Source organism: Heptranchias perlo, chromosome 2 (assembly GCF_035084215.1).
Source record: "Heptranchias perlo isolate sHepPer1 chromosome 2, sHepPer1.hap1, whole genome shotgun sequence".
Classification (NCBI taxonomy): domain Eukaryota; kingdom Metazoa; phylum Chordata; class Chondrichthyes; order Hexanchiformes; family Hexanchidae; genus Heptranchias; species Heptranchias perlo.
This window is the reverse complement of record NC_090326.1, coordinates 31,838,278-31,855,440: the sequence shown is the minus strand read 5'-3', so window position 1 is coordinate 31,855,440 and position 17,163 is coordinate 31,838,278. Positions and strand designations below refer to the sequence as shown.

Sequence of the window (17,163 nt, the reverse complement as noted above, 5' to 3'; positions counted from 1 at the left end):
AATAATACTCTGCCTTTCTGTTTTTCCTTCCGAAGTGGATAACTTCACATTTATCCATGTTATACTGCATCTGCCATGTATTTGTCCACTCACTCAACTTGTCTAAATTGCCTTGAAGCCTCTTTGCATCCTCCTCACAACTCACAATCCCACCTAGTTTTGTGCTGTCGGCATTCATTATAATAATGTTATGAAGCTCCCGCCTGTTTTGTGTGGGAGCTTCCTAAGCACAGCTTGATGGAAATGTATGTCCCATGCAAAAGGGGTGGAGATCTGCAGCTACGAGCACACATGGGGCATTAAAGACATGAAAATCAGCCCCATTGTATCTTGCTGAGTTCAAAATCACGCCACAACAATGTATCATTACTGCCTTGGTAACTTCATTTTTCTTGTCTTCAGTCGAGTATCAGTGGAGTTGACCTCGACAAGTTCCGCGAAAGTCTACTGCGCCACTGTGATGAGAACCAGGACGGTAAAATCCAGAAGTCTGAGCTTGCCCTGTGTCTTGGCCTGAAAATAAACCAATGAGTCAACCTTGCAATGGACCATTCTACACTGTTAATCACATATCAGAATCCAACCTTTACTGTCGTGCATTTAATAGCAAACTTACACTAGTAGCGTTACCCAGGCTCTTTGACGCACCACAGTGCTACTTGTTTGTAAAGGGGAGGGAGGGGGGCGGGGAATCTAAATATGCAATCAGTCAATTCAAAACTTGTATTTAAAAGCAATGACTGTTAATGGGCCAATGGCTTTTTAATTTGCATGCCGAAGTTCGACATCGCGTTTTCGTTTCAACATTGATGTAAGCTAAAAGATTGCGGCAGACTTTAATTGGAACGTTGTTATGCACAGATGCATTTTCACAGCATAGATGTAAGGCACTGTCTATGCATTTTGACAAAATGGTCATGTGCTATTGAATTCAGCTGTATTGATACTTGTATGACTACGAATTAAAAAAAATGTGTATTCTTGGTGCTTCACTTCAAAACAAAATCGAATTCTTTGTGAAGTTTGAAACGTATTTTAGGAAAAAATTAAGGACGTGAGTGTCGGGCAGCGTTGTCCCATAAATAATCCTGCTGCTACAGTAGCAATGTGCACCCAGTAGTAAATTAATTAAGGCACCTTTGATGAACTAGCAAAAAACACTGTACTCTTATTCAATCAGCCGGCACGCCTGTAATATCTGTTCAAGTGTCACTCGTTCGATCCGACGAAAAGCAGTCGCAGTATATCAAGAATTAACTGGGAAATAATGTTTTGCTGTCGCCAAGTAAGCACAGCAACTATTGTACTTTTTGCATACTGCATTACTGTGTTTGTTTTGACTGTCCCACTATGTTAGCCACAGATATTTGCTGTGAAGTGTGTAGCTGTGGTGCTGGGGAAAAATAAAACACGTGGTAGTGCTGGCCAAATGGAATTGAAGAACGGCAATATTTTAATTGCTTTTTTATCCTTATTTGTAGAGAGGGGATGATTCCACATGCTTTTGTTTCTTGCCTGATTCATAGAATGCTAAAATCGTACAGCGCAGAAGGAGACCGTTCAGCCTATCGTGCCTGTGCTGGCTCTTTGAAAGAGCTATTCAATTAGTCCCACTCCCCCACTCATTCCCAATAGCCCTGCAAATTTTTCTTTTTCAAGTATATATCCAATTCACATTTGAAAGTTATTATTGAATCTGCTTCCACCACCCTTTCAGGCAGTGCATTCCAGATCATAACTCGTTGCATTAATGAATTTCTCCTCATCTCCACTCTGGTTCTTTTGCCAATCACCTTAAATCTTTGACCTCTGGTTACCGATCTTCCTGCCAGAGGATTTCTTGTCTGATTCAATGTTTTTAATGGCGAGTGCCAATTTGTTCTCCATTTTAAGTGTGTATTTGGCAATTTACTGTGATGCCACTAAATTCCAAAAGATAATGCCCCAAATCTTTGACTCGTTGGGGCAACTTTAAACCTCGTGACAGTGGATACATATTACTGGAAGTTATAATGAGCCATTTGCATTCTCATGCAACAATGTATGTCATTAATAATTGCACATGAACATCTTAAATAAATTTCACAGTTGCATAAACAGGGACACTTTTATGGGCCTGCACCCAAAGGTGACCCTGACATTTTCAGTGTTCTTAATGATCCAGAAATAAAAACAAAGATTAAGTGATTCCAACATAAAATTAACTCATTGCTGCCAGTTACGGATACTGGAACCTCATAGGTTCATAATAGTTGCTGCTGTACAGTGAGCACTAACTTAATCTACACGTAGGGAAGGGATCGGGTGGTGGTTAAACAATGCCCTAACAGAATGCTGAGATATGGATCTAAACCTACAATATTTTCACACACACACACACTTCTGCTCACACACACAAAATTCCTGGGCTTGGGCATCACCACCACGTTGAGGTGCCAAATGAGGGGAGGGGGAATCACCCTGGCTCTCTCAGCTAGTTTCAGGGTGGCTTAGAAAACGACTTGTGCGGGGTCCCTTAGGGAAGAGCGACCATAACATGATAGAATTCCTTATTAAGATGGAGAGTGAAGTAGTTGACTCCGAAACTAGGGTCCTGAATCTAAATAAAGGAAATTACGAAAGTATGAGGTTCGAGTTGGCTATGATAGATTGGGGAACTTTACTAAAAGGGATGACGGTGGATAGGCAATGGCTAATATTTAAAGAACGTATGCAGGAATTACAACAATTATTCATTCCTGTCTGGCGCAAAAATAAAACAGGAAAGGTGGGTCAACCGTGGCTTACAAAAGAAATTAGGGATAGTATTAGATCCAAAGAGAAGACATATAAATTTGCCAGAAAAAGTGGCAAGCCTGAGGATTGGGAGCAGTTTAGAATTCAGCAAAGGAGAACAAAGAGATGGATAAAGTGGGGTAAAATAGAGTATGAGAGTAAACTAGCAGGGAACATAAAAACTGACTGTAAAAGCTTCTATAAATATGTCAAGAGAAAAAGATTAAAGAAGACAAATGTAGGTCCCTTACAGTCAGAAATGGGGGAAATTATAATGGGGAACAAAGAAATGGCAGAACAATTAAACACGTACTTTGGTTTTGTCTTCACAAACGAGGACACAAATAACCTCCTAGAAATGTTAGGGAATCAAGGTTCTAGTGAGAGGGAGGAACTGAAGGAAATCAGTATTAGTAAAAAAAATAGTGCCAGGGAAATTAATGGGGCTAAAGGCTGACAAATCCCCAGGGCCTGATAATCTACATCCCAGAGTACTAAAGGAAGTGGCCCTGGAAATATTGGATGCATTGGTGGTCATCTTCCAAAATTCTATAGACTCTGGAACAGTTCCTACAGATTGGAGGGTGGCAAATGTAACCCCACTATTTAAAAAAGGAGGGAGAGAAAAAACAGGGAATTACAGACCAGTTAGCCTAACATCAGTAATGAGGAAAATGCTAGAGTCTATTATAAAGGATGTGATAACAGAACACTTGGAAGGCATTAACGGGATTGGACAAAGTTAGCATGGGTTTATGAAAGGGAAATTATGCTTAACAAATCTACTGGAGTTTTTTGAGGATGTAACTAGTAGAATAGATAGGGGAGAACCAGTGGATGTGGTGTACTTGGATTTTCAGAAGGCTTTTGATAAGGTCCCACACAAGAGGTTAGTGTGCAAAATTAAAGCACATGGGATTGGGGGGAATATACTGGCATGGATTGAGAATTGGTTGACAGACAGGAAACAGAGAGTAGGAATAAACGGGTCTTTTTCCGGGTGGCAGGCAGTGACTAGTGGGGTACCGCAGGGATCAGTGCTTGGGCCCCAGCTATTCACAATATATATCAATGACTTGGATGAGGGCACTAAATGTAACATTTCCAAGTTTGCAGATGACACAAAGCTGGGATGGAATGTGAGCTGTGAGGAGGATGCAAAGAGGCTCCAATGTGATTTAGACAAGTTGGGTGAGTGGGCAAGAACATGGCAGATGCAGTATAACGTGGATAAATGTGAGGTTATCCACTTTGGTTGTAAAAACAGAAAAACAGATTATCATCTGAATGGTGATAGATTGGGAAAAGGGGAGGTGCAACGAGACCTGGGTGTCCTTGTACACCAGTCGCTGAAAGCGAGCATTCAGGTGCAGCAAGCAGTTAGGAAGGTGAATGGTATGTTGGCCTTCATTGCAAGAGGATTTGAGTACAGGAACAGGGATGTCTTACTGCAGTTGTACGGGACCTTGGTGAGACCACATCTGGAGTATTGTGTGCAGTTTTGGTCTCCTTATCTGAGGAAGGATGTGCTTGCCATAGAGAGAGTGCAACGAAAGTTTAACAGACTGATTCCTGGGATGGCAGGATTGACGTATGAGGAGAGATTGGGTCGACTAGGCCTATATTCACTCGAGTTTAGAAGAATGAGAGGTGATCTCATCTAAACATATAAAATTCTAACAGGGCTAGACAGACTAGATGCAGGGAGGATGTTCCCGATGGCTGGGGAGTCCAGAACCAGGGGTCACAGTCTCAGGATACGGGGTATGTCATTTAGAACTGAGATGAGGAGAAATTTCTTCACTCAGAGGGTGGTGAACCTGTGCAATTCTCTACCACAGAAGGCAGTGGAGGCCAAGTCATTAGATGTATTCAAGAAGGAGATAGATATATTTCTTAATGCTAAAGGGATCAAGGGATATGGGGAAAAAGCGGGAACAGGGTACTGAGTTAGACGATCAGCCATGATCATTTTGAATGGCGGAGCAGGCCCGAAGGGCTGAATGGCCTACTCTTGCTCCTATTTTCTATGATTCTATGATTCTATGACTAGGAATAGTCTGGCCACAGAGGTGTTTATTTTCTATATTCATTCTCGGGATGCAGGCGACGCTGGCAAGGCCGCTATTTATTGCCCATCCAAAGTTGCCACATCTGGTGGCTTGCTAACAGTTAAGAGTCAAGCACGTTGGTGTAGGACTAGAATCACATATAGGCTAGAACAGGTAATGACGGCAGATTTCTTTCCCTAAAAGGCATTAGTGAACTATTTGGGTTTTTATGACAATCCGACAGTTTCATGGTCACTGATATTTATTTCCAGATTTTTTAAACCAAGTTCTCAAACTGCCATGGTGGGATTTGAACTCACATTCTCTGGATTATTAATCCAGCCTTCTGGATTATTAGTGCAGTGACAAAACCACTATACAATAATACACCCATGTAGCACAGAGGAACCAAAAGAAAGGGGAAGGAAGAAAAGATGTACAATAAATATATTTTTAAAAAACAGTTGTTACCTTGAGCAAAAAAAAATACATGTAAGAACTCATTGTGAAAGAATGCCCATTAACTTTGTTCAGGAGTTCTAATAATCATCACCATCCCTGTGCACAAAAACCAGGGGCACGATTTTTACCTGGAGCCAGGAACTCGGTGGGTGGGTAGATTTTTGCATGGGATACCCGCACGTCAAGTGAGTGTATCGGAATCTGAAATCGCAACTCAATTGAAGGCAATGATTTTTGCTTTCAGGTTTTCCGCTTGATAGCCAGATTGACAGGCTGGCTGCCTATCGGGAGGGAAAGAAGGTAAGTCTGAGATTATGGGGTAGGGGGGGGTCTCGGCCATCATGGTGGCCTTGGCCACCCAGGGGGGTCTCGGTCATTGGGGGGGATGGGTGGATCTCTGCCATCTGGGGGGGATCTCGGTCATCGAGGGGGGGGGTCTTGGCCTTTGGGGGAGATCTCGGCCATTGGGAGGGTCTTGGACATCGGTGGGGGGGTCTCGGGGTGAATGTTGGTTTAAATCCTAATCAACAATTTCTGAGATGGGGGTAGTTGGGGGGGAATGAGAGATTGTGGTCCTATGCCAGAATTTCTGCTCGGTGGTGGGGAGGAGAAGGTTTGTTTTCCTATCCTGGAATTTCTGCTATGTGTGGTCCTATACAGTGGGGAAACATTTGGGTCATTTTTTGGGGTTTAGTCTCAGATGGGTTCCCAATTTTTGCTCAGTAGGTGTGGTTTGATTTGCTATTTTTTTGCTGAGTTGAGTGGGGGCCACGTTTATTATTCCACCGGGAGATGTCGAAAGTGATGCAATGGTGGTGCTGTGGGGGAGAGATTTGTCTTCATTGGTTGCAGTTTTTGCTAGTTGATCTCCCCTGGCATTGCACATGGGTGTCAAAACCAATAAAACCTTTCAGGTCAACCAAGGGAGATAATTGGACCAAGACACGGAGGGGAGGGGTGAGAGAAAGCGAGAGGGTGAGAAAAGTGAAGGCAGACTGAGTGAGGGGGAGAGGAAGAGTAGGGAAGGGGGGAGCAGTGAGGGGGAGGAATGGGGAGGGGAGAGAGGGCATGAAGAGTTGGCCCCAGATTCAGGCCAGGAATAAGGAACACATACCAGGGTGAGCAGGAGAGAAGCAATTTGATGATCAGTTCAATATAAGTAACATTCATATTTTGAACTTCCTCACAACACCCGCATTAGCATTAAAAGGTGAAAAGCATAACGGATGTCCCTGGCAGTTATTTTCTGCTGCATATGGGAAATGTGTGGATTTAATCAAAGGACCTGTCAATCATTGCTGAGGGAAGACTCAGCTGAGGAAAAAGAAGGACCGTCAGGAACTCTAGTGTGGAAAGTAGATTTATTAGAGCAGATATAACAGAGAAGGAAAAAATTAGAGAAAGGGATGAAGTGTTTATTGGAATTGGGGTGAGAAGAAACACAATCCAAATAGTTGTTAGAGTCCGAGCTTGTAATAAATATCTTTGGAAAGACTATTGTCAAAGATGGAGAGAGAGAAAACCAGAAAAAGGGAAGAGATGTTTCACACAAAGATAAAGAATGGATGATAATTGGAAACATATTTGGAGTGCTATAATTTATACTAGCAAAATAGCCAAGTTATTGTTAAATTTTATGATTCTTTCAAGTAACCTGACTACAGAATATCCCAATATTTCATATTTTGTCATCATTTTAAAAAATATAAGCTTGTGCACATACTCAAGATTGATTCAGGATGTTGATTATTTTCTGATTCTTTAATTAAACTGAGTGATGGCTGGAAGAGTGAAAAGAGACCCAACACAAAGAACTCTCAGCCAAACGTCTGCCTGAGAGAACTGAGAGATCAGCTGCAATGCCTGAGCTTTTATTGAGAAGTGTCAATCACAGGTTTAAAGGGCCATATCAACGTCGGCTACATCTCGCCTCCGTTTCAGTCTAACCTCGGTGGTGGGCAAAATATTGGAATCAATTCTGAGGGACAGCATAAATCGACATTTAGAAAGGCAGGTGTTAATCAAGGATAGTCAACATGGATTTGTTAAGGGAAGGTCATGTCTGACTAACTTGATTGAATTTTGTGAGCAGGTAACAAACAGGGTCGATGAGGGTAACGCGTTTGATGTAGCATACATAGATTTTAGCAAGGCTTTTGGCAAGGTCCCACATGGCAGACTGATCAAAAAAGTGAAAGCCCATGGTATCCAAGGGAAAGTGGCAAGTTGGATCCAAAATTGGCTCAGAGGCAAAGGGTAATGGTTGACGGTTGTTTTTTCGACTGGAAGGCTGTTTCCAGTGGGGTTCCGCAAGGCTCAGTATTAGGTCCCTTGCTTTTTGTGGTATATATTAATGATTTGGACTTGAATGTGGGGGGCTTGATCAAGAAGTTTGCAGATGATACAAAAATTGGCTGTGTGGTTGATAGTGAGGAGGAAAGCTGTAGACTGCAGGAAGATATCAATGGACTGGTCAGGTGGGCAGAAAAGTGGCAAATGGAATTCAATCCAGAGAAGTGTGAGGTAATGTATTTGGGGACAGCAAACAAGACAAGGGAGTACACAATAAATGGGAGGACACTGAGAGGTGTAGAGGAACAATGGGATCTTGGAGTGCATGTCCACAGATCCCTGAAGGTAGCAGGACAGGTAGATAAGGTGGTTAAAAAGGCATACGGGATTCTTTCCTTTATTAGCCGAGGCACAGAATATAAGAGCAGGGAGGTTATGCTAGAACTGTATAAAACGTTGGTTATGCCACAGCTTCAGTACTACGTACTGTTCTGGTCACCACATTACAGGAAAGATGTAATTGCAGTAGAGAGGGTACAGAGGAGATTTATGAGCTTGTTGCCAGGACTGGAGAATTTTAGCTATGAGGAAAGATTGGATAGGCTGGGGTTGTTTTCTTTGGAATAAAGGAGGCTGAGGGGAGATTTAATTGAGGTATATAAAATTATGAGGGGCCTAGATAGAGTGGACAGGAAGGACCTATTTCCCTTAGCAGAGGGGTCAGTGACCAAGGGGCATAGATTTAAAGTAATTGGTAGAAGGATTAGATGGGAGCTGAGGAGAATTTTTTTCACCCAGAGGGTGGTGGGGTCTGGAACTCACTGCCTGAAAGGGTGATAGAGGCAGAAACCCTCAACTCATTTAAAAAGTACTTGGATGTGCACCTGGAGTGCCAATGACGATCCGGATTCTTTCCCCTCAGTCTGGTTCAGTAATAACTGAAGTCGAATACATTTTAAAGTTCAGCACAACTTTAATAGCAGGGTTCTTAGTCTGCAGCATTGATTTGGACTCCTGATAGAGTCCCTCTATGCTGGCAGAGCAAGAACAACAACATACAGAAATCCACACGTTTTTATACAGATGAATAGGGTTGGAACATACTTAACGAGGGTCAACACCAATCATAAGCCGGGCATAGGTTGCCATGTGAGGTTACATTATTGCCGGCCAATCATAGATCGTCCATGTGCTGATCATGCTGCTGTTAGACATCAAAGGGGATAACTTCCTCACTTTCCAACTTGGAATGTTCTTCCCTGTTCCTTCTGTTCCTTATCTCCCAACCTGGAATGTCTTTCAACTTTGGCTAAGCTCGTTCCCTATATTGATCTGCCATAAACATGGAGACATTCAGACCAGTCCTTGACTCACATCAAAGACCTATCATTGATAAGACAATGCAGGCCTGCTGACTAAGCAAACATATGGCCCAGCAGGAGGGCCAGGCCACTTGTATCAATCTCAGTTACTAACTAATTAACCCTTTCTAACCATTTTGCATTCTGCTTCTTTGCCACGTAGACATTTTAATATTTTACCGAAAACTGACCACGTAGGGATTCTCATTCCCCCCTTTTATCATTTTATGATAACCAATTATTACGGTGCTCACTGGTTCTGCAGGTTCTGCAGTGCAGCAACATTTAAGTAAGCAATAAACTATAAGAATTATAACAATGAATATGACTAGCTCTTGAACTGGAGAAGTCCCAATAGAACACAGACATGTTTCATCAATACGCCTTTGTATCTTATCTGTTCTCAGGAACAGACTCCTTCTAAACATCTCTCAAGTAAGCTGCGAATGTCCTTGGTCAGCTAAACCGATTCATGTTAGTTTGAAAAGGCTAACATAGTCAAATATCCTATGGTGCTTTATATTTTGTTTCCAGCCTAACTAGACTGAATGGTACCTTTCAGACCATTTTACACCTGTGAATTGGTGCCCTCCCCATTATATCCCTTAATCCAAATTCTCCCTACAATATCCCGTTAGATGCTGTACCTCATCTTAACCAGGTTCCCTTCGTGTTGGCCACCAGTCCGGGTGGAAGAGAGGCAGAGCATCTGATAATCCTATCAAACTATAATTGTCTTCCCTTTTACATGCACCTTACCCCAGTGGGTGCTACTCCCGGTACCATTAAGATGTGTTCTTAGTTGAAACCACAGAGACAATGGGGACATTCTCACCCAGGCTCTGTTTTACTATCTTTGCCAAACCCTTCATCCTCTGCTTACATTTATTACATGCAATGAAAATCAAGAAGCACATTACAACAAACTGCACTACGACTAATACATGTGAAATTAATCTAATCCAAGGATGGATCTGTATATTCAGTCCCAAATTCCAGAGGTCATTTCACCAGGTGGTGACTTTAATTTGGTCAATGTCATGCTTAATGTTTTTATTGTCCTGTTGTAGGTTATAATAAACCTTCTGGGAGAGGCGTATCTCCATTCGCAATGCTTCCAAGTATTTAGGCAACAGGGGTGTCAGATACCCAAATGTGTCCTGATATTCTTTTAAGTCCTTTCTGACATTCTCAGAAACTTGTACGGTGGTGAGGTTATGCCGATGTATCTCTACCAGTTCCTCGGGTCCAATCCGAACCAGGACTTCAGAAATGGAGTAGAATTCTGGACTTAAAATATCACAAGTTAGATTGGCATATTTAAACGTTTTCAAATTAGTTGTAACACAGTATTCGCCCTCTCCGGCATATACCACTTGAGTGGGTTTTAGATCCGCCTTTAGGGCCTCCATGGTACAGTTAATATCTGGATTGGTACCGGTATTGTTAAACCCACACTGTGCTTCTGGGCTGTGTCCAACACTATGTGGACACACAGTGACAGCATGTCTAGTAACACATCCCTTTAATTTTGTTCCAGCCAATCAGCTTAAATCTACGTCCTCTAGTTCTTGAACCCTCTGCTAGGGGAAACAGGTACTTCCAGTCTACTTTATCTGGGCCCCTCATAATCTTGTAATTTTGTATCCATCGTACGGATATCTTCTAAATGTTGTTTCTCCCAATTTTATTGTTAACTGATGGGAACCTAACCCTGAATTTTGGAAATCCAAATTACTGTGTCCCTTTTTACTTTAATTTCAGTCCTTTTGATTGATACCAGTGTTTCCTGACTGTTTCATTAATTAGTTGGTTTCTCTATGGACCATGTGTCAGTGCCTTGTTTAAAAGGATTTCTCACTCGCCTGGACCACATTAACCATTTTCCTGTTGTGCTGTTGTCAAGTAACTGAGCCTGTCTGAGACTCATTCTTCAATGTATCTTCTTCATGTATCTCCGCATACTAGCAGCATCTCATAGGAATGAGCTTAGTGTTCTTGGATATTAACTTTCTGCTGGCCAGTCTCTTCTTCCTCATGGTATTTCCGAACATTTTCCATGGCACACATCATATGTCCTGTAGGATTCAGTCCTGCACCAAATTTCTCCAGCAAAGGTTGCACCGTAACTTTGTAACTACTCTTGGTAATCCTGCACCATCAACACTCACGTGGTCCCAAAAAAAAACCAGGGTCACCTGTTTTAAAAGAAACACAGAAAATCCATTGCGGCTCTTCTTGAGAGCCCAAGTGATTAATTTGTCAAATCTTCATTTATTATTTATTTATCCAAAGGAATAATCCCTATACCCGAAACAAATTTAGAAAACAAAACAGGAGAGAGAATTTGCCTATTTCCACTCTCTCCCTCTCTCTGAAGCACGCAGCCTGTCTGAAATAAACACGGTCTCTCCCACATACAGATGTACGCAGGGCTGCAGACTGGAATTTCTAACTCCAAGTCCTAATCTCTGTGTTTTCAAGATGTAACCACATTAAGCAGATATCATTAGCAGCCGCCTGCTAAGATACGTTATATTCCTCTTTTATTAATTTATTAATGGTTTGGGCATGTGTTTCTAGCACTGTAGCTATCCTTTGCAAATATATGGTCAGCATTTGATCCTCAGACAATTCCTTATCTGTATTTTCATTTATCTTTTAATATATCTTTAATGCGAGACCCTAAATCTCTGACCTTTTGATCTAATGTTGTCAAATCAATGGTGTTAACAACGGATGCAAAGGCAGTTGCTATATCACTTATCACAGATCTTTACGTCTCCATATCTGCCTATCTCTTTTTACGATGTCCACCTCCATTCCATGTCGCTCTTTGTTTTAACACTTGAGTTAGGAGGTGTTGATCTAATTGTTGAGTTTTCTTAGCAGTCTCAATGCGAGTTATATAATTTGTCAGGGAAGGTCTCCCCTCTTTGGTCAGATCTTGTATTCTACTATTGATTTCAAATAAAATTGAATAGCCCCAGAACTTGTCAAAACTTTCTTATCATACTGTGGCAGGGTAAAACTGATAGGTGTTTAGTACCCTGTGTCAGTACATAGCTCAAGTAATGGACTTCCAATTGTCTAACCTAAGCTTCCTTTTCATATGATTTGTTTTACATTCCTTTCTTATCAATTTTTCACTGTAGCATGAAAACTTATCTCAGTCAATTGTAGCCTTTGGCATTTCCGAGTGATTGGGACAATTTTACTAATATAACCTATACCAATTGTTACCTCATGTTCACCTGTGTTCTGGGCAAGCCTCAGACAGTTCTCAACCGACTGGGTCATTTCTATCTGTTTGAACTGGTCTTGGCATGACAGTCTGGCTTCTTGGGATGGAAGGGGTTAATATTAACTTGCTCTTGTGGTAGGAGTAACTTGATCCTTCTCCCTTTTGAGATTAAGTTTCCACCTTCAAAATTTCACTTCACACAGGTTTGACTGATTTTTTTACTTCTCACATTTGTGGATTGCTTTATACTATATTTTTGCACACTATTTTTTCACATACTTTTAGTGGATGTGATTATAATCAACGCTGCGAGCTGTTCCAGCTTTCCGACTTTTCCTATCACAATGATACCAGATAGTTTTTTAATGTATCTCGTTAATTTTTAACCTCTTTTTAAACCACAGCCAATCACAAAATAAACATTCAAAATGCCAATTTTTTGAAGATTCCATGTCTGGAATTTAACATGCCCACACTTTATAAGAACCAGAATTTAATAGGTCACTTAACCTCAATAACTCCAATTTTAATTCGGCAGTATCAGAATTAAACACACGACAAGACAGATACATTACACAAAGGAAGAAAACACACAAGACACAGTAAGAAGGGGGCGTGGCCCACAACACCGACACAAAAAAACACTGATCAAGACAGGCTTTTTAAAGGGACAGTACACTTAAACAACACAACCTTTCTTTTTCGGGTCTCTGTCTTTTAAACATTTGTCTAGTCACTTAATTCTATCCATTTTTTTTTACAGTACTGTCTCCATAAAGCAATTAGTTCTTTGGCTGTGGTACCTCTGTTATTTTTCCAAATTAATTCCTGAGCCTTTTTTCGGCATCTAAGTTTTATCAATAGTTCCTGTTTATATCCAATCATCAGGAACTTAAACCCTGACTACCCTCAGTGATATGAACCACTGACCTACCGCTTACAAGTTATTCCCTCAGTGATATTCGACCACTGACCTCTTCCTGCTATTTCTGTGTATTCGCCAGACTGACCTGAATCTTGTAAGGACGCACACGAGTGTTAGCGATTGGACGATTCGTCGTCAGACTGACGGATTGGAGGAAAACCGACGTAGTAAATTAAGACTACTTACATCGGGGCGCCATTTCCTTCCTCCGTGTCTGAGACAATCCGCCTCTTACTCCGCGAACTCTCGGTGAACGACCGTTAAGATCCCACCGCTGCCACCAAATGACGATCCGGATTCTTTCCCCTCAGTCTGGTTCAGTAATAACTGAAGTCGAATACATTTTAAAGTTCAGCACAACTTTAATAGCAGGGTTCTTAGTCTGCAGCATTGATTTGGACTCCTGATAGAGTCCCTCTATGCTGGCAGAGCAAGAACAACAACATACAGAAATCCACACGTTTTTATACAGATGAATAGGGTTGGAACATACTTAACGAGGGTCAACACCAATCATAAGCCGGGCATAGGTTGCCATGTGAGGTTACATTATTGCCGGCCAATCATAGATCGTCCATGTGCTGATCATGCTGCTGTTAGACATCAAAGGGGATAACTTCCTCACTTTCCAACTTGGAATGTTCTTCCCTGTTCCTTCTGTTCCTTATCTCCCAACCTGGAATGTCTTTCAACTTTGGCTAAGCTCGTTCCCTATATTGATCTGCCATAAACATGGAGACATTCAGACCAGTCCTTGACTCACATCAAAGACCTATCATTGATAAGACAATGCAGGCCTGCTGACTAAGCAAACATATGGCCCAGCAGGAGGGCCAGGCCACTTGTATCAATCTCAGTTACTAACTAATTAACCCTTTCTAACCATTTTGCATTCTGCTTCTTTGCCACGTAGACATTTTAATATTTTACCGAAAACTGACCACGTAGGGATTCTCACCGTAACCTACAAGGCTATGGACCAAATGCAGGAAAGTGGGATTAAGCTGGATATCTCTTTTTCGGCCAGCATGGTCACGATGGACCGAATAGCCTCTTCTGTGCCGTAACTTTCTATGATTCTATAATTTCAATGGCGAAAGTCGGAAGCCATGGGAAACCCATGCAGTGATTCTTTCAGGTAGCTGACTGCAGAATATTCCAATATTTCAGATTTTGTCATCATTCTTAAAAATATAAGCTTGTGCACATACTCAAGATTGATTCAGGATGTTAACAATTGTCACGAAGTGAAACCCATGTTTCAAGTAGGTAAATTGTCCCTTTAACGATCCGCCCGCTGGCATTAATTGGGGGTGCGACTTTCGGGCTTTGGCTGCACGCACACGTGAAACCAGAAGTGGGCGTGTTGGAACCGAGTTGCGGTTACGCTTCAAAAAGCTGTTATTTTAACCTCCCACCCGTTCATTGGGGTTAAAATTACCTCCCAGAACTCAATTAACACTGTAGAAGAGACAGAAAAAAAATAATGGCCCGGAAATTGCGCTCAGCGGCAAACGAACAGTGCCAGGCACTCATTACATTTAAACTTGCCCACAAACTATCTCTGAGCTTCTGGGTGCCAACTTGCTGCAATGGGGAGCTGAAAAAAGAGCAGCTGCCTTCCCCGGGCATCTGTGAGCTGTGTGAGCAGGGAAAGGATCACTCTCTCCCCTCAACCAGTCAGCTTGAAGCATCCTTGACAAGCTGCACAGAGTCAGAACCAGAAAGTGAAAGCTACAACAGTAAATTCAATGTAAAATCAGTTTGAGAAAGCGAAATAAAGAGAGGGTAAGAAATATTGAATTAAAAGACAGAGATAAAAGAGACAGAAAGAAAATATTAATTTTTAAATTAAAATTTTTTTTTAGATATAAATGTCCAACAACAATTAAAATCAGAAGTAATGAGAGTCCATTGTTTTAAAAGTTAATTTTCAGTGCCAGAGAGGTTGTTTGAGAGTTATTAAGACTTACCACCCTGTTAAAAGTTAGTTTAGACCTGAAAAACCCAGCGTACCTTTTTTATGAAGAGATTAGTTCTTTTCCAGCTGAACAGGAGAGCTTGTTCGCGCTGGCCCATTCATTCAGCCAGCAAGCTGTCCTTCCCGCCCAGATTTCGGAGGAGCAGTCCAAATGGTAGAGTAATTTCCGGATTTCTGCATTTGACTGCGCACGTGCACTTGCCGAAAATTGCTCTTCCATTTGCCCTGAAATAACTGTTAGCATCGCCGTTATTTTATGAGCAAGTTCCGGTCCAATTTTATTTTTAAAAAGTAAACCCTCAAAGCCTTATTCTTAGAGATTATAATTATAATTTTAGATTTTCATTGTTACTTTTCAATCCAAAAGCTATTCCACGGGGAAATGTCTCTTTAAGGGATTGTACTGCCAGGAACTTCCATAACCAGAAACTCGTTTATATAAAGAAAAAGCTTGCACAAGTGAAAGGGAACAGCATAGAGCAGCGGAAAGAAAGTGTACTTTAGGCACGACAGATAAAATAAAAACTAGAAGGCGTAAGGCGATTAACCCAGCATCAAAGCTGTGGCAGGGGGTTGGGAACCTGAGCAGGAAGACAGAGGAAAGCGTGTCAGGAAGGGACAGAAGGTATGGAGTAAAAGGTAAAGTGTTAAAAAAGGAAAAAGCAGGAACTAAGTGTCACAAAACATATTTGAAAGTTCTTTATCTGAATGCACGTAGCATTCGTAACAAAATGGGCGAGTTAACGGCACAAATAGCTACGTATGGGTATGATCTTGTGGCCATTACAGAAACATGGCTGCAGGGTGACAACGACTGGGAATTAAATATGCCAGGGTATTTAACAATCAGGAAGGACAGGCAGGAAGGAAGGGGAGGTGGGGTGGCTATGTTAATAAAGGAAGGAATCACTGTAATACAGAGAAATGATATTGGGACAAAGGATCAGGACAATGAAACAGTTTGGGTAGAGATAAGGAATAATAAGGGGAAAAAAACACTCGTGGGCGTAGTATATAGGCCTCCTAATAGTTGCACCTCTGCTGGAAGAAGTATTAATCAGGAAATAGTCGGGGCATGTAATAAGGGAACAGCTATAATTATGGGGGATTTTAACTATTACATTAACTGGACAAATCAAATTGGGCAGGGCAGCCTTGAGGAAGAGTTTATTGAGTGTATTAGGGATGGATTTCTTGAGCAGTATGTAACTGAACCTACAAGGGGGCAAGCAACCTTGGACCTGGTCCTGTGTAATGAGCCAGGATTAATTAATAATGTCCTAGCTAAGGATCCCCTTGGAATGAGTGACCATAATATGGTTACATTCCATATCCAATTAGAGGGTGAGAAGGTTGGTTCTCAAACAAGCGTACTGAGCTTGAATAAAGGAGACTATGATGGTATGAGAGCGGAATTGATTAAAGTGGACTGGGAAAATAGATTAAAGGGTAAGACGGTACATGAGCAGTGGTGTTCATTTAAGGAGTTATTTTACAACTTTCAAAAAAAATATATACCACTGAGGAAAAAAGGGCGTAAAAGAAATGACAGCCATCTGTGGCTAAGTAAAGAAATTAAGGATAGTATCCGACTAAAAACAAGGACATATAAGGTAGCCAAACTTAGTGGGAGGATAGAAGATTGGGAAGTCTTCAAAAGACAGCAAAAAGTAACTAAAGGCTTGATTAAGAAAGGGAAGGTAGATTATGAAAATAAATTAGCAAAAAATATAAAAACAGATAGCAAGAGTTTCTATAGTTATATAAAAAGAAAAAGGGTGGCTAAGGCAAACGTAGGTCCCTTAGAGGATGAGACCGGGAAATTAATGGTGGGAGACATGGAGATGGCAAAAATGCTGAACAAATATTTTGTTTCAGTCTTTACGGTAGAGGACACTAAGAATATCCCAACACTGGACAAACAGGGGGCTCTAGGGGGGGAGGAGCTAAATACGATTAAAATCACTAAGGAATTGGTACTCAGTAAATTAATGGGACTCAAGGCGGATAAATCCCCTGGACCTGATGGCTTACATCCTAGGGTCTTGAGGGAAGTGGCAGTGGGGATTGTG

General features: G+C 41.5%; 1 protein-coding gene across 1 annotated transcript in view; it reads left to right on the top strand.

Moving 5' to 3' along the window:
- Positions 1-652, top strand: part of scgn (secretagogin, EF-hand calcium binding protein) — a 55,982-nt gene extending 55,330 nt beyond the window's left edge. Inside the window, exon 14 of the mRNA XM_067997387.1 lies at positions 403-652. Coding sequence (XP_067853488.1) covers positions 403-531 — 129 coding nt within the window. The 3' untranslated portion in view covers positions 532-652. The remainder of the gene's footprint in view (positions 1-402) is intronic.
- The last annotated feature ends 16,511 nt before the right edge of the window (positions 653-17,163 follow it).